The sequence below is a fragment of the Euprymna scolopes genome, chromosome 36, assembly GCF_053919585.1.
Source record: "Euprymna scolopes isolate OS-2025 chromosome 36, ASM5391958v1, whole genome shotgun sequence".
NCBI lineage: Eukaryota > Metazoa > Mollusca > Cephalopoda > Sepiida > Sepiolidae > Euprymna > Euprymna scolopes.
Window position 1 is genome coordinate 5,727,715 of NC_136517.1, and position 23,573 is coordinate 5,751,287.

General features: G+C 36.5%; 1 protein-coding gene across 2 annotated transcripts in view; it reads right to left on the reverse strand.

Moving 5' to 3' along the window:
* Positions 1-16,861: 16,861 nt before the first annotated feature.
* LOC145260299 (kelch-like protein 6) overlaps positions 16,862-23,573 on the reverse strand; it is a 36,782-nt gene continuing 30,070 nt past the window's right edge. For both annotated transcript variants that reach the window (XM_080118152.1, XM_080118151.1), the window contains one exon: positions 16,862-19,776. In XM_080118152.1, coding sequence (XP_079974278.1) covers positions 18,751-19,551 — 801 coding nt within the window. In that variant the 5' untranslated portion in view covers positions 19,552-19,776 and the 3' untranslated portion in view covers positions 16,862-18,750. The remainder of the gene's footprint in view (positions 19,777-23,573) is intronic.

Below are 23,573 nucleotides of genomic sequence, written 5' to 3' on the forward strand. Positions count from 1 at the left end.
TAGCGGTTCTGGGGAAGAAACTATTATATATATATATATATATATATATATATATTAGAAGGTAGCAACTAAAACAATTAACTTCCGGTTTGATATGGAACCTGTTAACTAACAGAATTTCCTTTAATATTAATTTTCAATATCGTAATTGTTACCCCAAAGAAAGTAATATTTAATTTATTTTTTATTAAATTCCTCTTTATTCTAGAAAATATCAATTTTTAAAGAGTGGAACGATAAATTTGTTGACCTAAAGAAACAACACTGCTTTGTTTTATAACTTTTATTGAAAAAAATCAATTCAAGTCACTTGATTATGTCGTAGAGCTGACATCTTTTTAATGTAGCCGCCCCCAGCTTCAATCACTGCTTTGATACGGAGTTGGAACTGGGAGCATGCCTTTTCTATAAACTCTGGCGGGAGCTTGGCGAATACTCGGCGGATGGCAGTGATCAGGCTGGCTTTGGTGTTTTGGGAGATCATGTTGGTGTTCTCGATGTATGACTAATCAAAGTAATCCAGCGGGTTTAGAGGGCCAGTGAAAGAAGGGTACAAAGTCGTAGTTTTCCTTCTGAACACAAGCCTAGATCTCTTTAAATATGTGGGCCAGTTCCGAATCCTGCTGCCACACCCAGCCACCTGATTGCACCAAGGGATCACCACATTCTTCAGGTACACTTTGGTGTTAACTTTCAAGCCGACTCCGAAACAAACCAAAGGCCATAACCGTGGCTGGAAACTACATTGAACAGTGCCCTCAAGCGTTGAACAATCCGGATTCGCATTTTGTGGGTGCTGGCAATGATCCTATTGTTATAAATTGGATCGGTAAATAGCAAGAGTTGTACAGCAACTCATCTCCGATCTCGCTCGTTGAACATTGTGTCACTTTCAAACATAATAAAAGGCTCCTATCGCTCTTGGGATTTGTACACAATGGGCCAACTAGTAGATGGTGTCGGAATCTTATTTCTTTAGCAGTGCAAAGGGAAGGGGGAGGTCATCATTTTTGGTTAGCCTGTAGCATTCATGTTACCCCCTTCCATTCTCATCTTGGACCCGTTGTCTAGCAGTCGTTTGATCCGAAATGCCTTTTCAACTCTCTCTCTCTCCGTCCCTTCTTTTTGTCATGCAAGTCCTCGCGGACATTTCTTTCTCTTTTTCTCTCTCTTTATTCTCTCTTTATTTAGTGTCTTTCCTTTTTCTTAGTAGTATCCATCATCATCATTGCTTGATGGTGATTGGCTGCCGTGAAAACAGCCCCAGAAGTCCCGTTTTACGATTTTTTTCAAATCAGTTCCACTTAAGACTTCATGAGAGCAAGTCTCTTTTCTGGGATTCCGTCGTATGGAGACCACCGACGTAATTCATTCAACCACTTCACTAAGGTTACAGGGCCTTTATTGGAGCCGTTTGATATTGGTGGTTTAAAATACACCATTTATTGAAGAAAAAGTGTGGCATAGTCTGTCACTATTTTATTCTTCCTTTTCAAGCGGTTGATTGTGAGACTAGTCAACGTAAATTTATTTTCTTCATCTTTTTTCGAATGGATGAAGAAGTAGACAGACAACTCTTTTCAGAGAAAGGAATTTCCATCCGGACTCTGTTCTTGGGCAGAGAGAGAGAGAGAGAGAGAGAGAGAGAGAGAGAGAGACCAACTTTTAAACCTTTTGAAGGTTTCATTTGTTCTGAATAAAGGACGAAAAAGGGACATAGAAAAAAAAAAAGGAAAAAACCTTTAAAAGAACTTCGAGAACCCTTTCTTTCATTTTTTTTTTTCTTTTTCACTTTCAGACCTTTTTTCAAGTAAACCTTCATTTTATTTTTAAGGGAAGGGGGAACGTTTCTCCCTTTTTTTAAGAAGTCTATTTTCGTGACTTCATTGTAAAACCGTTTCTTCTTTGGTAATTTTTTCTTTCAATTGTAATTTGAATGTTTGTTGTTTAAATTATTTTTACTCGATTTGTTAATGGGACAATTTTTATCATTGCTTTTGTGTCACGTGTTTAAATAAACAATTTTTATCATTGCTTTTGTGTAGACGTGTTTAAATAAATTTAAACACGTCTACGCTCTATGTTGCGGTGGCCCAATGGTAACATCGCACGGTTTTTTTTTCACACATTAATTTCCAACTCAAGGGTACGGGTTCGATTCTCATACTCACCTACCAAAACATTTTATTATTATTTAACCCCCCCCCCCGGAGTTTTGATTTACCTCAAGACACCCGGGCATCGCCGAGTACCCCCCGCTAGTCATTAATAAAAATCAAAATATTGAACTTCAAGTAAAACCAATGATATCTACTTAATTGTCATGTCGCGGTAATTAAAATATCCAAAAATTACGAAAAACGATAAGATCGAAAATTAATAGGTATGACCATAATAAAGGCAGAATTGCTGACCCCCATAGCAAATAATAAAAGTAAAATCTTGTAAAATAAAATTGATTCATTAAAATTTTGGCATTATTCTCAAGAAATATTCTAAAAAAAAAAAAAAAAGAAAAAAAAGAACCCTCATATTTTTTTACTCTCTGTAAAACCAGTGAATTAAAAAAAATTTCCCCCAAAAGCTAAAAACGGGAAACTTGGAACCGCATGTTATTTTTACATATTTTGATGTAAAAAATGAAAACGCGATTTTTAAAATTTACTCAGAAATCAAATAATTGATCAATTTCGTTAATTCTTTTTTTTTTTTTACAGACTTGTTTTAAAAAAGCTGAATTATATATAAACTGAAATAATATACGAAAAAAAAAAAAAAAAGTTCTTATATCCCCCCCACCCCGCCCTAACGCGATCTTATCAGATTTTGTTTTTTTTGGTGGGGGGAATTTTACTTCTTATTTTTTTTACATATACTGGAATAATGAAAGAAACTATATTTAATTTTGTGTATCAAACGTTGCCGATTTATACGATTTTTATTGATTTAAAGAAATGGAAAATATATTAAAATTATTTACGTTTTACGAAATAAAAAAAAATATTATTTACATTTGACAGTTTATATCTGTAATTTTAAACGATTTCCGAAATTCTTTTTTTTTTTATGATTGAATTATATGTACTTACTTGGGTGTCATCGGATTTTTATCTGTTTGTCAACTGTTGTGTTTTTAAACGCATTGAAACAATTTTAAAGATCATGACAAGCTGGTCTAATGCTAATCGTAGTTGACTCGCTGTCTTTAGGTTTTGGCTCGAATAATTTTTATTTGACTTACAAGAAGTGAATTATTTAGAAAAATATAATACTTGTATGCACATTTCTTAGTGCTTCTACACTTTATCGCCGAGACTGGAGACGCCATTTTATTTCGCGCACTTGTCGTTAAAATCCAAGGGAGAAATCAGTATTTTAAACTATGGCCGAAGTTAGAAATAAATAACAAAGTTTAAACTAGATAAACTTCCGGAAAGAACTATGAAAACTAAATAAATTGAAAGAACATATCCATAATTGTTTAATTTGGAATGTTTCGATTTAATTAATGAAAATGAGAAAGTTTAAAATCTTTAAATCTTTCGATGTTTGCTTGATTAATATGTTTGTTGGTGATTGGATCAAATACTCAATTTTAATTTGTTGCCTATATTAGACTTTAAGCTACCAGAAAAAAAAGACTTAAAAACTGTGCCGCTAAAAATACCAAGTTCAAACTGCAACCGATAAATTCCTCAATCCTTTACTAATGAAGTTCACACAAACAACAAAAAAAAACGAATATTTTTCCTTGCAAAATTCTTACCTTTTTTTTTGATATGTCTTCAGTCGCGATGTTTTTTCATGAAATATGTTTATAAAGATTTCCCCAGACACGAAAAACCTCCTAGCAAATACATTTTTACAATTTTACAATCACACAAATATTTTTTCACTTGGATTATAATTCTGGACTTTCGTCTTATAAAATGCACATCCCCCAGCTTATTCCATGGACTTTAATCGTTTTAACATTCAAGAATGACTGCAACGTGCACATCTCTCATACCAAAATAAACTATTTCTGGTTAAGTGAAATTTATTATTTTAAGTTTTAGAATTTGTTCTCGAGTTGTTGCTCTTTTTTGGATTTCTTGTTAGAAAAGGAGTTTCAGCCTCTGCTCTTGTTACTGTCATAAATTCGAACGCCGGTTGATGCCCTTTCTAAAACTAATATATATATATATATATGATATTTCCTCAACCCCCTGGCCTTGATGGAAGGGAGACTCAAACTTACTGCTATGGTTTCAAATGGTCTGAAATAACAGCAAGGGGAGACTTGCTTCCAAATATTTCTCATATGCTATATCCCCTCCCTCTTTGTTTTTCATACATAAAATAACTTTCATAGTGTACTGGAGATATTTATAATCGTACTCTATTTCCAAAAGAGAAATTATTTGTATTATTTGGATTCGTCGAACTTCTGTTCTCATCTTATTTTCACAACGTTTCAGTCAATGTATCTTCCTACCGTCTTCAGGAAATTTTGCCGAATTTCAAAATCTTTCTGCCTAATTTCGGAATCTGCCCAGATATTCGAACAGAACACTTTATTTAATCCACAAGGGTAGCATGTAGTATTCTCGTTCCGTCAACCATAACTGGACAGAAATACACAAGTGACCAATAATTGTATTCTGAATTGTTTTTTTCCGGCTTATCAAGTTTGTCGGGGGTGGGGGTATTTATACCAAGGGGGTACAATATATCGAAGCATATACCATTAAAATATTTTAAAACATTTCGTCCGTGGAACAGAGGCTGAAGCCTAGCTGACAGTTCGGGACCTATCAGGTTGGTGACTCTCTTCTGAACCCTGTTCAGGAGTGAGAGACAAATAGCAGATGCACCAGCCCAAATGTGACAACAATGCTCCATACATTGTACTTTCAGGTGTAAGTAACTTTCTAGCATATTAGAGAGAGTCCACCTTCCTCGCGGCAGCCTTGGCAATGCCTTCTATGTATCTATTCCAGCTTATGTTCCCTGTGAACATTAAGCCGAGGCGTTTGGATGAAGTATTTCCAGGTAATGTATCGTTAGTCATAGCTATTAGTGGTTGAGAAGGTTTTTGGCAGAATTAAATGTGATCATCCATTTTTGCTCCATTCCACTACAGACTTGAGGTCTTCCGCTAGGGTTTCCACCATTGCCTTGGATACGTGTTCATTCATTTTCCCTTTGTGCCTACCATAGAGCATGATGTCATCAGCAAATATACCCATTTCAGAGACGTTTCATCAAGGAGTTAATTTATGAATATCAGGAATAATAAAAGTTCAACGACCGATCTCTGAGGCGCACCCGCATTTATATCATATTGTTTTGACATCCATTCACCGAGGACAACCTGGATTATTCTCTTATTTAAAAAGGATTTAATTATATTAAGTATTTGTCTAGTAATACCATATGATCTGATTTTCCTGAGAAGTCCCCCATGCCATACCCTGTCAAAAGCCCGATATATCTAGGGTTACTGCCCTACCTTTCTCTGCTTTATTCAGTGCATGATAAATCTGTTCAGATATTAAAGTTAGGATATTTGCAATAGAACGGGCTTGCCTAAATCCATATTGTTGATTGGACAGAAGTTTAGCAGCTGTAAGCTTGATTGATTATGGAATCAAATATTTTGGAGAAAATAGGGAGGAGGCTAATGGGGCAATGTTATGCAAAGAATACTTATGATAGTAGAAGTCCAAATAAGCTATTAAAAAAAAATAAATAAAAAAAAATTAAAAAAAAATAAAAAAAATAAAAAAAATGCCTAAATTTTCCAAAGACAAAGTTATGAAAATTAATGGTGAAGACAAGAAATTTTATCATGCAAACTATACCCCCACCCCTCTCCGCTATTTGCGACCATGTTTACAGTGACACTATGTAGGGAATTGAGCAGCGAGATGTCTGTTAACATTAGATTTAAACTTGTGCATGTGTAACCAGGTTATGGGGTTGATATGCCGTTGTAGAAAAAGAGCAAAAAGAACAAACAATAGGACGATCAAATGACTGTGGTTAGAACACACAAAGGAAAAAGTATGTCAAGAGATACTTATTGTTGTAACGGTCAGAGTTTGGAGTAAGCTGGCTGTTTATTTTGAAACACAGAATTCGAGATGAAATGACAGGCGGTTGTTTATTTTAGAAAACAAGGTTTGAAAGCTGATGACAGGCAAGTTTTCTTGTTGTAAACAAATATAAACTCGTGATGTTTAAAGGGCATTGATGGATATGTATATATTCCTCGAACACAGTAAACAGAAGAGAAAAAAAGAGGAGAAGAGAAGAAGAGAGAATTCGATTTTGGCGAATTCAGATGGTGTTAAAGTCGGGCAGAGAGGGCTTTTGACTTAAAACACGTATCTCCTATGGCCGAAAAACTTATCCGAACTCGAGTCACAAGCTACCGTTTTAAAATAGCTACAGCCAACTTCCTTCAAACTCTGAAATATTATTAGACCATTATTATTGTGAATAAACCCAGATTAATTGTTTATTCGTGTGTGGAATCATTTTAATTTCCTTTTTCACCACACTAAAATCCACGGCTCTCTTATCGGTGATGTTCGCCGGTAAGTGAGTACACAACGACAGGTCCAGAGTATAAATTTAGACGATCAATTGATAATTCTGTCACTACCCCATATCAGCAACGGCTAAGAATTATCACCAGCAGTGGTCACTGGAAGGACGAAAATAGTGAACTGCAAACCGCCAGAGTCGGGTCGTTTTCAGGCTGCCGTAATTGGAGTGGAAGAGTTCTGAGGTCGACGATCGTCTCAACCGACCGGCTGAAGGGGGTGACATGTAAATACAGCCAGGGAAGGTGTTGACTCTAAATGATATTTATCTTGAACACATGGAATTCTGGATTGTATTTTTGTGGTGTTAACATAAAAAATACCATCCTTTAACTTCAAAGTCAAATCAGGAAAAAAACAGAAAAATTGGGGTGGGGGAAAAAGAGAAAAATGTGGGTGGGGGGAGAAAAAAACGGGGGGAAAAAAAAGAAAAACGGATGAAAAAAAACGGGGGAAAAAAAGAAAAACGGGGAAAAGGAAAGCAAAAACGGGGAAAAGAAAGAGAAAACGCCGAAATAAACAAAAAAAGAAAAAGGAAAAAAGAGAAAAATGGGCAAAAAAGAAAAAGAGGAAAACGGAAGAGAAAAAAAGTAATACGCGGAAAAAAGAAAAGAGAAAAACGGGGGGAAAAAGAAAAGAGAAAAACGGGGGGAAAAAGAAAAGAGAAAAACGGGGGGGGGGGGGGGAAGAGAAAAACGGGGGAAAAAAAAGAGAAAAACGGGGGGAAAAAGAAAAGAGAAAAACGGGGGGAAAAAGAAAAGAGAAAAACGGGGGGAAAAAGAAAAGAGAAAAACGGGGGGGGGGGGGGGGAAGAGAAAAACGGGGGAAAAAAAAGAGAAAAACGGGGGAAAAAAACGGGGGACGGGGGGAAAGAGAAAAACGGGGGGGGGGGGAAGAGAAAAACGGGGGGAAAACAGAGAAAAACGGGGGGGGGGGAGAGAAAAACGGGGGGGGGGGAAAGAAAAAGAGAAAAGGCCGAAAAAAAGAAAAGAGAAAAACGGGGGGGGGGGGGGAAAGAGAAAAACGGGGGAAAAAAAAGAGAAAAACGGGGGGAAAAAGAGAGAAAAACGGGGGGGAAAAAAGAGAAAAACGGGGGGGGAAAAAAGAGAAAAACGGGGGGGAAAAAAGAGAAAAACGGGGGGGAAAACAGAGAAAAACGGGGGGGGGGAAGAGAAAAACGGGGGGGGGGGGGAAAGAAAAAGAGAAAAGGCCGAAAAAAAGAAAATAAAAAGGAAAAAAGAGAAAAATGGGGGAAAAAGAAAAAAGAAAAACAAGAAAAAAAGAAAAACGAGAAAAAAAGAAAAACGAGAAAAAAAGAAAAACGAGAAAAAAAGAAAAACGAGAAAAAAAGAAAAACGAGAAAAAAAGAAAAACGAGAAAAAAAGAAAAACGAGAAAAAAAAGAAGAAAAACGGGGGAGAAAAAAAAGAACGGGGGAAAAAAAAGAGAAAAACGGGGGAAAAAAAAAGAGAAAAACGGGGGGAAAAAAAAGAGAAAAACGGGGGAAAAAAAAAGAGAAAAACGGGGGAAAAAAAGAGAAAAACGGGGGGAAAAAAAGAGAAAAACGGGGGAAAAAAAAGAGAAAAACGGGGGGGGGGAAAAAAAGAGAAAAACGGGGGGAAAAAAGAGAAAAACGGGGGGGGGAAAACAGAGAAAAATGGGGGGGGGAAACAGAGAAAAATGGGGGGGAAAACAGAAAAATGGGGGGAAAACAGAGAAAAATGGGGGGGGAAGAGAAAAACGGGGGGGGGGGAAAGAAAAAGAGAAAAGGCCGAAAAAAAGAAAATAAAAAGGAAAAAAAGAGAAAAATGGGGGAAAAAGAAAAAAGAAAAACGAGAAAAAAAGAAAAACGAGAAAAAAAGAAAAACGAGAAAAAAAGAAAAACGAGAAAAAAAAGAAGAAAAACGGGGGAGAAAAAAAAGAACGGGGGAAAAAAAAGAGAAAAACGGGGGAAAAAAAAAGAGAAAAACGGGGGGAAAAAAAAGAGAAAAACGGGGGAAAAAAAAAGAGAAAAACGGGGGGAAAAAAGAGAAAAACGGGGGGAAAAAAAGAGAAAAACGGGGGAAAAAAAAGAGAAAAACGGGGGGGAAAAAAAGAGAAAAACGGGGGGGGGGGGAAAAAGAGAAAAACGGGGGGAAAAAAGAGAAAAACGGGGGGGGGAAAACAGAGAAAAATGGGGGGGAAAACAGAGAAAAATGGGGGGGAAAACAGAGAAAAATGGGGGGGGGGGAAAACAGAGAAAAATGGGGGGGGGAAAGAAAAAGAGAAAAGGCCGAAAAAAAGAAAATAAAAAGGAAAAAAAGAGAAAAATGGGGGAAAAAGAAAAAAGAAAAACGAGAAAAAAAGAAAAACGAGAAAAAAAGAAAACGAGAAAAAAAGAAAAACGAGAAAAAAAGAAAACGAGAAAAAAAGAAAACGAGAAAAAAAGAAAACGAGAAAAAAAGAAAACGAGAAAAAAAGAAAACGAGAAAAAAAGAAAACGAGAAAAAAAGAAAACGAGAAAAAAAGAAAACGAGAAAAAAAGAAAACGAGAAAAAAAGAAACGAGAAAAAAAGAAAACGAGAAAAAAAGAAAACGAGAAAAAAAGAAAACGAGAAAAAAAGAAAACGAGAAAAAAGAAAACGAGAAAAAAAGAAAACGAGAAAAAAAGAAAACGAGAAAAAAAAGAAAACGAGAAAAAAAGAAAACGAGAAAAAAAGAAAACGAGAGAAAAAAGAAAAACGAGAAAAAAAGAAAAACGAGAAAAAAAGAAAAACGAGAAAAAAAGAAAAACGAGAAAAAAAGAAAAACGAGAAAAAAAGAAAAACGAGAAAAAAAAGAAAAACGAGAAAAAAAAGAAACACGAGAAAAAAAGAAACACGAGAAAAAAAGAAACACGAGAAAAAAAGAAACACGAGAAAAAAAGAAACACGAGAAAAAAAGAAAAACGAGAAAAAAAGAAAAACGAGAAAAAAAGAAAAACGAGAAAAAAAGAAAAACGAGAAAAAAAAAGGAGAAAAAAAAAGAGAAAAACGGGGGAAAAAAAAAGAGAAAAACGGGGGAAAAAAAAAGAGAAAAACGGGGGAAAAAAAAAGAGAAAAACGGGGGAAAAAAAAAGAGAAAAACGGGGGAAAAAAAAGAGAAAAACGGGGGGAAAAAAAAGAGAAAAACGGGGGAAAAAAAAAGAGAAAAACGGGGGAAAAAAAAGAGAAAAACGGGGGAAAAAGAGAAAAACGGGGGAAAAAAAAGAGAAAAACGGGGGGAAAAAAGAGAAAAACGGGGGGAAAAAAGAGAAAAACGGGGGGAAAAAAGAGAAAAACGGGGGGAAAAAAGAGAAAAACGGGGGGAAAAAAAGAGAAACACCGGGGGGAAAAAAAGAGAAAAACGGGGGGGGTGGGGGAAAGAGAAAAACGGGGGAAAAAAGAGACAAATGGGGGGAAAAAGAGAAAAAAAAAGAGAAAAACGGTGGGGGGGGGGGAGAAAAACGGAGGAAAAGAGAAAAACGGGGTAGGGAGAAAAACGAAGGAAAAAGAGAAAAACGGGGTAGGGAGAAAAACGGGTGAGGGAGAAAAACGGAGGAAAAGAGAAAAAAAATAGAAAAAAAGAGTACTGGGGTAAAAAGAGTGGAAAACGATGGAAAAAGAGAAAAGAGAAAAAAAGAGGAGAAAATAAAGGCGAACGAACGAAGGTGAAAAACGGGGAAAAAGTAAAAAAAAAAAGAAAAGAGAAAAACGGGGGGAAAAAAGAGAAAAACGGGGGGAAAAAAGAGAAAAACGGGGGGGGGGGAGAGAAAAACGGGGGGGGGGGAGAGAGAGGGAAAAAAGAGAAAAACGGAGGGAAAAAAAGAGAAAAACGGAGGGAAAAAAAGAGAAAAACGGAGGGAAAAAAAGAGAAAAACGGGGGGGAAAAAAAGAGAAAAACGGGGGGAAAAAGAAAAAGAGAAAAGGCCGAAAAAAAGAAAATAAAAAGGAAAAAGGAGAAAAATGGGGGAAAAAGAAAAAAGAAAAACGAGAAAAAAGAAAAACGAGAAAAAAGAGAAAAACGAGAAAACAAGAGAAAAACGAGGAAAAAAGGGATAAACGAGGAAAAAGGGGAAAAATCAGAATAATGGTAAAAATAATAACGGGGGGGGGGGAGAAAAACGGGGGGAAAAAGAAAAAGAGAAAAACGGGGGGGAAAAAAAGAGAAAAACGGGGGGAAAAAAAGAGAAAAACGGGGGGAAAAAAAAGAGAAAAACGGGGGGAAAAAAAAGAGAAAAACGGGGGAAAAAAAAGAGAAAAACGGGGGAAAAAAAGAGAAAAACGGGGGGAAAAAAAGAGAAAAACGGGGGAAAAAAAAGAGAAAAACGGGGGGGGGGGGAAAGAGAAAAACGGGGGAAAAAAGAGAAAAACGGGGGGAAAAAAGAGAAAAACGGGGGGAAAAAAGAGAAAAACGGGGGAAAAAAAGAGAAAAACGGGGGAAAAAAAGAGAAAAACGGGGGGAAAAAAAGAGAAAAACGGGGGGAAAAAAAGAGAAAAACGGGGGGAAAAAAAAGAGAAAAACGGGGGGAAAAAAGAGAAAAACCGGGGGGAAAAGAGAGAAAAACCGGGGGGAAAAGAGAGAAAAGCCGGGGGGAAAGAGAGAAAAACCGGGGGGAAAGAGAGAAAAACCGGGGGGAAAAGAGAGAAAAACCGGGGGGAAAAGAGAGAAAAACCGGGGGGAAAAGAGAGAAAAACCGGGGGAAAAGAGAGAAAAACCGGGGAGAAAAGAGAGAAAAACCGGGGGGAAAAGAGAGAAAAACGGGGGGGGGGGAAGAGAAAAACGGGGGGTGGGGAAGAGAAAAACGGGGGGAAAAAAAGAGAAAAACGGGGGGGAAAAAGAGAAAAACGGGGGGAAAAAAGAGAAAAACGGGGGGGGGGAAAGAGAAAAACGGGGGGAAAAAAAAGAGAAAAACGGGGGAAAAAAAGAGAAAAACGGGAAAAAAGAGAAAAACGGGGGAAAAAAAGAGAAAAACGGAAAGAAAAAAAAGAGAAAAAACGGGGGAAAAGAGAAAAACGGGGAAAAGAGAAAAAACGGGGGAAAAGAGAAAAACGGGGGAAAAGAGAAAAACGGGGGAAAAGAGAAAAACGGGGAAAAAAAGAGAAAAATGGGGGAAAAAAAGAGAAAAATGGGGGGAAAAAAGAGAAAAATGGGGGGAAAAAAGAGAAAAATGGGGGGAAAAAAGAGAAAAATGGGGGGAAAAAAGAGAAAAATGGGGGAAAAAAGAGAAAAATGGGGGGAAAAAAGAGAAAAAAAAGAGAACAACGGTGGGGGGGGAGAAAAACGGAGGAAAAGAGAAAAACGGGGGAGGGAGAAAAACGGAGGAAAAGAGAAAAAAAATAGAAAAAGAGAGTACTGGGGGGGGGGAAAGAGTGAAAAACGATGGAAAAAGAGAAAAGAGAAAAAAAGAGGAGAAAATAAAGGCGAACGAACGAAGGTGAAAAACGGGGAAAAAGTAGAAAAAAAAGAAAAGAGAAAAACGGGGAAAAAGGAAAAAAAGAGGAAAGCGGAGAAAGAAAAAAGATAAACGTAGAAAAAAAAGGTAAACGTGGGAAAATAAAGAGAAAAACGTGGGAAAATTAAGAGACAAACGGGGGAAAAAGGAAAAACGGGGAAAAAAGAGAAAAGAAAGAAAAAGAACAGAAAAAAGAAAAAGAGAAAAAACGGGCGGAGTGAAAAGAAAAACGGAGGAAAAAGAGAAAACGATGAAAAAGAAAAGAGAAAAACGAGGGTGAAATAGAAAAAATAGAAAAAGAGATAACTGGGGAAAAAGAGTGAAAAACGGGGTAAAAAGAGAGAAAAAAAAGAGGAAACGAAGAAAATAAAGGCGAACGGAGAAAAGAGAAAAACAGGGAAAAAGGAGAAAAACGGAGAACAAAGAAAAACGGGAAAAGAGAACAGAAAAGAGAAAAACGGAAAAGAGGAGAAAAAAGACAAAAATGGAGAAAAAAGAGGAAAATGGGGAAAAAAGAGGAAAATGGGGAAAAATAAGAGAAAAACGGGGGGATAACAGAAAAACGGGGGGAGGGAATAACAGAAAAACGGGGGGAGGGGAATAACAGAAAAACGGGGGGGATAACAGAAAAAAACGGGGGGGGAATAACAGAAAAAACGGGGGGGGGGAGGGAATAACAGAAAAAAACGGGGGGGTATAACAGAAAAAGTAACAGAAAAACGGGGGAAAAGTAACAGAAAAACGGGGGAAAAGTAACAGAAATACAAGGGGGGGAGAGAGAGAAAAACGGAGGAAAAAGAGAAAAACGGTGAAAAAAGAAAAGAAAAACGAGGGGGAAAATAGAAAAAAAATAGAAAAAGAGAGAACTGGGGAAAAAGAGAAAAGAGAGGAAAACGGTGAAAATAAAGGCGAACGGAGAAAAGAGAAAATCGGGGAAAAAGGAGTAAAAGAGAAAAGAGAAAAACGGGGAAAAAGAGAAAAACGGGGGGAAAAGAGAAAAGAATTTTCGTTAAAATGTAATTTTCTTTATAAACATTTTACTTGACTCACTTTTTAACGTACGATATTTTCTTTCCGTCACGGGAACGTACATTATACAATTTTTTTTTATTTTATTTTCATGTGGAGGGTATGCATTGCACACGCCTTTGTAGTGGAATCTTTAACTTCCAGCTCTTAACTTCACATGCTAACTGCTTAATAGTCATCACTAAACATCTATACATTTCTACCTCTAAGACATGCATTAGAGTTCATTCCTATCCAGTTAGGTACTTAACGGCCAAAGTATGTACTCAGAAGCAAAGCGAACTGCATTAAATAACTATATCTCCTAGATAGTTTTACAACGATTAATACGAAACTGAACCGATCTTCCATTACAAACGATAACTATATTGTCCTTTTGACTACTGTAAACTCTTTAACCCTTATCCTTGAGTGGACTCTCGGCCTTAATAAGTGGTGACGCCTATGTAAAAAAAAAAAATACTCCTTGTTATGCAAAATGTCCCATGACTCTTACCTGAAAGCTGAAATTATCTTCCTTTAATAATAGACACATACTTAATACCTACAACTTCAACTTATTCACATCTATTGAAAACCTGCCCATATATCTATTCACCTAATTACACTTGACGCAAAACTTACCTACTGTTTTATCCGTACTGTATTGCACTTACATCTTAACCCTCCTGTCATCTAAAATATACAGAGATTGGGCACAACTCTTAGTTCAGTTTTTAATACCTACTCATACTGTAACGTTATCCTATACCTAAGCTAACATAAATAAAATAAAGGAAAAGCCTCAAACCACATTAACTCCTAACAAGCCTGCTTACAAACTTAGTTGCTTACACTGCATGAGCTCCACTCACCCCCTTTATCCAGTAACAATGAAATAGCAATGTCCCTTAATCATTTTGATGAGTGTAACAATTCAGCAGATATATAACCTTTACAAACTAACCCAGTAACATTAACTAACCACGCGAGGTCGCAGAAATACCTGGATTAGGACCCAGGCGTGGAGCAAACCCTATCAGTGTTGACAGACTTCCCAGATCATCCGTCGAGGAGAAGGAAAACTCAAACTAAACCAAAGGGGAGGGAGGCTCTCTTCAGTCTCGGATGACAACCTTCCTAGAGCTGGTGACTCAAACAAATGACCGGTCTGCAAACCTAAATTGCTTAAGGAGTAGATAGGCTCTGTCTATCGCCGGCTTCCATACTCCTTTGCCTATTAGTCAGGCGCAGAGACACTATCACAGAGAATCGACAGAAGCACAATGGTAGATCTTGTTTCTTGTCTAGGGCAATGAACGCCTTTTTCACCCACTCCCGACACATTCCACCCCTCAAAACTGGGCACTTGGAAGTGCTTGAGTACCACATATGCCTGTGCAATTAGATTAGGTTGACCTTCTTCTGATGGGTTGAGGGTATCGGATTGACAGTTCCTGGCTGTTGTTTCCAACTGGTAGTACAGGAGCCGTAACTCTTTGGTAGCGCTCAGAGCGGCTGATCCATCAACAGTTGTATAATATTGGGATGTTTGTAGTGCCATGTCGTGCATGAAAAGGGACCCTGCACTCATTCCCGGTGGGCTTTCCTGACGCCACAATCTTAGTTGAAGAAAGATCAGCTGATGGTCTACTTGTGTTGCAGGTGTGATAATCTGCATAACCTCCTGTTCAGCTCCCCCTTACCTAACTGAAACTCGTAAAAAAAAAAAAAATATGATGCCAGTTCAATCTAAAAATAAGCTTAAACCAGGCTTAGGATCAAACAAATCCAACTTTCCTCCTCCCTTGAGGCTTGCATTCACAAATATCCGTGGGCTTAGAACTAATTTAGCTGATGTTGAAGCATTTCTCCTAACAAATACCCCGGATATCTTAGCGCTAAGTGAGACTAACCTACACTCCTTCGTCCACTCTAACTACTTTAACATGCCTGGATATCTCCCACTCTACCGTAAGGACTGACAGACACATGTACGGACTTGGAGTTTACATTCGTAATACCCTTCCCTTGACTAGAGAAACAAACCTAGAATCGGACGATCAAGCCTTTATGTGCTTAAGACTAATCATGCAACACAACATTAGCTACTTTTACTTTCTCTACCGCGCTCCCTCGACCCATGACTGCACCATAATAAACAAAGTCTCTGACAGCATAGACACAGCACTCTCCCTCGACACTAGCGCACAAGTACATGTATTTGGTGACTTTAACGTCCACCACAAAAACTGGCTTGGATTTTCTACGTACACAGACGCAGCGGGCAGCACAACTCATAGCTTCTCTATATCTCACTCCCTATCACAAATGGCTACGTTTCCAACCTGTTTCCCAGACGAGCAAGAACAACACGCATCACTTCTAGATCTGTTTTTGACCACAGTTCCCGATGATTGTATAACCAATGCTGATAGCCCACTTGGGAACCCTGATCATGCAGTGAAATTGGTCGAAATCACCCTAAACACTAGAGCCAAAACTGAAGAGCCAGTACTCAAAACAACGAGATATTATAAAAAGGCTGACTGGGAAGCCATCAGAGATCTTATCCGAGATGCCCTATGGGGAAATATTTTTTATCTTCCTGCTGAACAGTGCGTAATAAGAGACCACTGAATGGTTCAAAACTGCAATTGAAGCGCATGTCCCCATGCGGAAATTTTATAGCAAACCCCACTCTCCCCAATGGTTTACTTTAACTTACGCAAGTGCCATTGCTCAAAGGCAGCATGCATACCGCAGAATTAACCAGCATAAGTCCAGTTCGAACAGACAGAAGTGTATAGAAGCTAGAAGTAACGTTAAGAAAGAAATAGCGACAGCTAAGAGAGAATTTACTGAAACCACTAAAAAAACGCATCGAAGCACAAAAATAAGGAACTTGTGACTTTTGGAAAATTTACAACAGTGTAGTAAATAATGGGCAATCAACAATTCCCCACTAACCAAAAATCACGAGGTTGTTTGCTCAGCAACCGAGAAGGCTAACATGCTTGCCAGTCGATTTACCTCAAACTCCACACTGGACCCTCTCAACGACCCCCTACCTTACTTTCCTATGCGGACAGACCCCACATTAGACCATTCGAAAATCACCCCTGCTCAGGTGCATGCTATCATAAAACCATGACACTTCAAAAGCATGTGGACCCGATCTCATCTCAGCTGTGCTATTAAAAAAGTGCTCAGCCGAAGTAGCTCCAGTTCTCTCCAAACTCTACAACAAATACCTTAATGAAGCTTGCTTTCCGGGCTGTTGGAAAACTGCTTGTGCTACCAGTATTCAAGAATTCTGGCGAAAGAACGGACCCATTAAATTATCACTCCATTAGCTTCCTCCCACTTTGCCAAAATATTTGAGACAATAATTAACCACGCTCTAGTCCATCACCTTACAGATGCTAAACTTCTGACTGACCAACAATATAGATTTAGACAAACTCGTTCCACAGCAGACATCCTCACTGTAATCTCTGAACGTATATACCATTCACTGGACAAAGCCGGGGAGGGCAGAGCGGTAGCTCTAGATATATCTAAGGCTTTTGACAGGGTATGGCATGAGGGTCTCCTCAGGAAAATTAGATCATACGGTATCACTGGTAAAATCCCTACATAGTACCCCAGTAGCTGTTGTCCCTGATAGTAGCCCCCTACACCAAAGTGGCAATGTGCCTTGTTTGGGGTGAAAATGTAATAAAAAAATATTTAAAAAAGGTTCTGGACAAGTTTTCCATTTTCTACAATGTTTACAAACAAAATAGGTAAAAAATAAACAAAACAAATAAAGTAGGCATTTTTCTTTTTCAAATTTATGTTTTCAAATATCTGAAATCCATAAAATATAGAATAAAATTCAAGAAAACAGGATTCATTATATTTTTTAAACTACTTGTGCATTTTAGGTTTTGAAGACATTTTTTTGTTTTTATTTTTGAAGATTTTCAACGGGAAACAATTCAAAAAGTTCTTCCACTTTATAACTTTTAATGATTTAGATTTATTACGACCGTTTAATTTGGTAAAATTTCGTTTTATTTTTAAGTTACAATTTTTTTTAATGGCCATTTTGATTCAATTCAGATTTCTGGAGTTCGTTAAAAAAAACAAAAACAAATAAACAAAGCAACAACAAAAAGAACCTTTAATAAAAGTCATAGATTTTCCGAAAGTTTCGGTTCTTCTTCGTTATTGCAACAAAATTCGCAAATTGAATTTCAAGTGAAACCAATGGTATCTATGGAATTATCATGTCACAGTTATGAAAATATCCCAAAGTTATGAAAAACGATGAGAGAAAACAGTTTTCGAAGACAATTAGCGAAAACTAAGTTTTGCTAAATTGGCCAAAGATTTTCAGTTTTCAGAAAATATTTACCTCCTTTTTGTTACAATTAGAACTCTTCGGTTTCTTTTTTTATTTTTTCAAAACTCAATTTTCGCTAATTGTCTTCGAAAATTATTTTGTAATTTTCGAATTTCGATACAATAACGAAGAACCAAAGTTTTTTTTTTAATCGTACATTTTTATATCAATACAAAACCTACATGTTCTAATTTATTTCGAAATTTTAATTGTTTTATAAAACGTATTTTTTAAAGAATTTAATTCAATAAAGTGTTCAATGTTTTTTTTGTCTTATTGTTAATTTACGTTCGTTTTGCTTTTACCAACCAATACGCTACCCGAAACTTGAACTCTTTCAATTGTCTCCCCTTGAAATCCTTCGAAAATGAAGATAAAAAAGTCCTTTAAACTTAACATACACAAGCACCTCTATTTTTTTGTGTGACTCAGAAAAACTACTGAAAAGTAAATCGAAATTCCAATGCAAAGTCGATTAACATTCAAGTCTGTTTCAATTTGAACAATTTCTTCACTGAAGTTCACTTTATGGAGATATAATATAAAACCAAAAAACAAGTCTGTTTGATTCTCAGTTAAAAAAAAAAAAAAAAACTCATTTGAACACAAATGAAACATACTAACTGCTGTTCTCCAATCTCACAAATCTGATCACATAGGATGACAATATGGAATCTCTTCAATTAACCGCTTACCTGGCAACGTTCGCCCGGGGGGTAAAATAAGATACTTTAAAAGTTTAAATTTGTAGAAATTCATAGTCAAAATATTTCTCTTCACGAATAAGCGTTCTTTTAGGATCTTATGTGCAAAACTACTTTTGTTAATAAAAAAAAAATCTATTAGTCATGATTTGTGAACATTTTTCTCACTCATTAGGCCACGCCCTCATTAGCTAACGATTTTTCAGCAATCTTTTAAGTATTCAATTTTATTTGTTTCAGATGTTAATTACTTTTTTTTGTTTAAAAAAGAATTTGGAAATAAAGTCACTCGACCATAAAATGTCAAAAAATTACAAAAAAAAACCAAACAAACAAACAAATTGTGCAATATTTGTTCACAGCTCAACAATATTCCTGACTGGGAACATTCCCTGATTCCAATAATGATTTATGGTATAAGCGGGTTTCTATTATAGCAACAAACAAGGTTCAACATGGTCAGGTAAACGGCTGATTTTTTTTTTTTTGCTGCTGCTCGTTTTAAATTTTAATAGTGAATTATTTTCTTAAACTTTGAAAAAAAAAGATTGGAAAATAATTTCAACAAAAGTATAAATAAATATTAAAAAAAAAAAAAAAAAATTCACGATGTAACTTCACTTAAGAGATAATTGACCATCTCATGTCCTGGGCTATATACGAGCGGATTGAAATACATGGCTACCTCTTCAAGTTCATCAGTCGACATCAAGGGCAGACGGATCACCGTTAAAAAGCAATCGAAATAATCGGCCCTCTCTTCAAATTTATAATTGATCCACTTGACAACGATTTTGAAAAGTTTGAATTCAGACGAAATATTAATCCGTGGATCTTGCGCCAAAGAAAATAGTACCTCGTAAGGGATCTCTCCAAATTTATCCATCTCTGCAGAAATCGTTTCGAAATTATGCAGTAAGAAATTCTGTACTTCGATCCCAAGAACAAATAAGGAATATTTATTAACCAAATCCAGGATTTTCAACCAATGCTCCTTGATTTGCGTGAAGAGAAACTGCAAGCAAAGGTTCACGATGCGCGGAATGATCAAGTATTGGCTGACAAGCAAAAGGTCTTCTACGTTGTCCATTGTTATGTGCAGTTTCTCCTCTCGTACAAAATCGAGGAAAGCACGGAAGCCATTCGACGTAACTTCACTCAACACAATTGGACAAGTAACTCTGCGTTCAGAGTTAGAAAATAAATATCGAAAGTAGTCGCTGTTGGAGATTAAAACATGGCGGTTTACTGCAAACTTTTCCCCATCTTTCACAATTATGTCCTCGGTTTTATCGTTTGAACTCCGACTTGAGCTGACCTTGATTCGAACATCTAAAGGTTGCATAGTTTCATTCCAATTGAAATATCTTGAATTATACATTGCTGTTTGGCTGATAGGAAACATTGTTTTTTCTGTTTTTTTTTTAAATGTTGATAGATATGTTTCTATATTTTAAATATTTTTTTATAAATAATTTCACAGAAGAAAATAGTCCGAACCTTCAAAAAGGCTTATAACGACATTGACTCGGTAGAAATGGAAATACCATCACTTTTTCATCTGATATTTTATTTGGCCATTGTTGGAACTGATGGCGTAAATTCCGGAAACTTCATGGGTAGTCTGCAACTAAAAAATAAAAATTCAAATTAGAAAAAAGAAAACAAAGAAAAAAAAAACAACAACAAAAGCAGAATTGTCCATAAAATTTTTAAATTCAAAATAAATCAAATGTAGGTTTAGCACTTTCAGTTCTGTTTACCTATGAACTGAATGCGTTTATCTTAACACCGGATGTGACGTCATTCAAAACTTAAATGAACATTTCGTTTGTCATTGTTTTCCATCAAGACATCCAAACTTATTTCCTATATATATATATATATATATATATATATATATACACACACACACACACATATATATATGTGTGTGCGTGTGTGTGATCCACATACAGTACTGTTTCGCGGTATCACAGCTCAGTGCGGCTATACTAGCGACTACCTCAAGCCAGGATTGAAAGCCTACCATCCAGGCGAGAGTCAGCGCTTCTCACTGTTGCGCTATATGGCCGACGCTGAGATTGGATTACGAAATTACAATGTTATAAACATTGTCCAAACGCCTAAGCTCTATTTGTTGACACAAAGAAAATTGTTCTCTCTCCCAAAATGCTAGTATGCCGCCTGGTCGTAAAACATGAATAAATATTATATTTTAATTCATGCAGATTTATTATTACAAAATTCTCTTGATTATTATCCAATATAACGACTTCAAAAGTTATGACTTGTGTACCATCCGCTGGAACCGAAAGTAGAACGTTTAGTGCTACAGCCTTCGTCGTTATTTATATTTCCGTCTGAGAGACCGACAGATGGATATGAAAGATTAAATTAATCGACTTTGAACTATGAATGTTTAACTTTGTGTATGTGCACAACTAATAGCGTAAGTAATGTTTTATTGGACTTGCAGCTCAACTGGTTAGTTTTCAATTTTGACCCCTTAGCAGCAATTTTTCCGGCTATAAATCAAATCGAAAATGTATTACAGGTTCAAACACCATAAATATATCACAAAAATGAGGAAACCGTGATTTTTGGAAAATCTACAACAGTGTAGTCAATAATGGGCAGTCAACGATTCCCCCACTAACAAACAATTATGAGGTTGTTTTCACGGCAAACGACAAGACTAACCTGCTTGCCAGTCGGTTTGCCTCAAACTCCACACTGGACCTGGCACATCATCCCTCCTTGATTTTCCTTTGCTGACAGACGCCACACTAGACGATTTGAAAATCACCCCTTCTCAGGTACATGGTATCATAAAAAACCTAGACACCTCCAAAGCAAGTGGACTCGATCTCATCCCAGCTGTACTATTAAAAAATGTTCCGTTGAGGTTGCTCCAGTTCTATCCAAACTTTACAACAAATGCCTTAACGAATCTTGCTTTCCTGGCTGCTGGAAAACCGCTTCTGTGATACCAGTCTTCAAGAATTCTGGTGAAATAACTGACCCATTAAATTATCGTCCCATTAGCCTTCTCCCGCTTTTCGCCAAAATATTTAATCAAGCTCTAGTCCAACACCTTACAGCTTCTAAACTCCTGACCGACAAACAATATGGATTTAGGCAAGCCCGTTTCACAGCAGATATATTAACTAATCTCTGAACATATATATCGTTCACTGGACAAAACAAAGGAGGGTAGAGCGGTAGCCCTCGATATATCTAAGGCTTTTGACAGGGTAGGGCACGATGGACTTCTAAGGAAAATTAGATCATATGGTATCACTGGAAGAATACATAATGTAATTAAATCCTTCCTCAGAGAAAAATCCAAGTTGTCCTCGACGGTCGTACATCTAACAATATATAAATACGGGAGTACCTCAGGGGTCTATCCTTGGACCTTTGTTGTTCCTGATATTCATAAATGACCTCCCTGATAAAATTGTTTCGGAGATGGGTATATTTGCTGATGACACCACTCTCTATAACAGGCAGAAGGGGAAGACAAATGAACACATATCTAAGGAAATGGCAGAAACACTAGAGGATAACCTCCAATCTGTAGTGGAATGGTAACAAAAATGGAGGATGGTCACATTCAATGCTGCCAAGACTAAGCTTTCCTTCAATAATTACAAGAAACTTTCTACCATCAATAGCAATAGCCAAGAACACATTACCTGAAAGTACTTCCTTTAAAATCCTCGGCTTAACGTTTACAGGGAATATGAACTGGAATAGATCCATTGAGAGAATTGCCAAGGCTGATGCAAAGGAGGTGGGCTCTCTCTACCGTGCTAGAAAACTACTTACACCGGAAAGTATCCTGTACCTATTAAAAGCTATGTATGGAGTATTGTTGTCACATATGGGCTGGTGCATCTCCAGCTTGTCTCTCACTCCTGGACAGGGTTCAAAAGAGAGTCGCCAACCTGATGGGTCCTGAACTGTCATCTAGGCTTCAGCCTCTGTCCCTCCAACTAAATGTTGCATCCTTCTGCCTGTTTTACAAGTACTTTAATGACGAATGCTCTGACGAACTACAAGTACTTGTACCTCCTCGACGAGCAAACAGCTGTCCCACCCCTTCACAGTAGAGATCCTTAGGTGTAAGAAAGCCTCTTACTTCAATAGTTTCTTCCCCAGAACTGCTAGACGTTTGAACTCCCTTCCGAGATTCTGCTTTCCCAACTGTACTGACATGCAGAAGTTCAAGTGTAATGTGAACAAACATCTTTCTATTCATCTCCCTTCATAAGGCCCCTGCAACTTATGTCCCCGATAGTAGTCCCCTACTTCAAAGTGGCACTGTGCCTTGTTTGGGGTGAAACTGATATAATTTCAAGTCTGTAGATCAAATATTAAGAAAGGAATTTGGTAGAGACTTTTCGCGCATACCGACAAGGTAACAAATGCGTGCACACACACACGAAAATCTTTGAAAACCAAGAAATGTTTATAAAATATTAAATAAAATCATTTTTATATAATAAAAATGATTTTATCATTTAATAAATATTTTATTTACCATTGCTTGGTTTTCTAAAGATTTCCAATTTTAACATTACGAAATGTTTTCTAAGATGTGAAACATACTAAGAATATATATATATATATATATATATATATATATATATATATATATATATATATATATATATATGAAATGAATAAGTAATTAGTGCTCGTTTTTCAAAGGAATATGCAGATTAGTTAACTTGCAACTAGTCGCTCGTATATCTATGACTGAGTATATTAAGTTCGTTTTAATTTTTAAATAGAAAAGTAGGCTTTTAATATCAATGTCAGAACGAGAAAACTGAACGTGTGTATATATATATATATATATATATATATATACACACGCGCACACACGCACACACACACACACACACACACACACCATCCGGTGTTGCCCGGTCGTAAATACGCTTAAATGATATTTTAATTTATGTAAATGTCATCTTTATTATAACAGAGCCAATTCTCTATTAAATATTATATTGTACCCAATATATAATAGCGATTTCAAAAGTTAAAAAACAACAGCAAAAACAAACAAAAAACTTGGGTGCTATCAACAAGAATCGAAACCAAAGCATTTAGCACTTCAGCGTTATTCGTTACCATCTAAGCTAACGAGAGATAAATATCAAAACTTAAAAAAAAAAAAAAAAAAATCGATTTTAACGTATAAAATCTAAATTTGCGCATGCGTAGAGGAGCACTTTAGGTTGACTTACGTCTGCAAAGTTCTATTTTTCTGGTTGTTGAAATGGATTACTTTTATTTGTTGTTACTTTGTAATTTTATCGACCTTAAAATCGAACAAAATAAACTAAAAAAAAGTTGAAAGAATTTTCTTTTTTGATGAACATTAAAAATATCTTTAATAAAAAAAAAAGG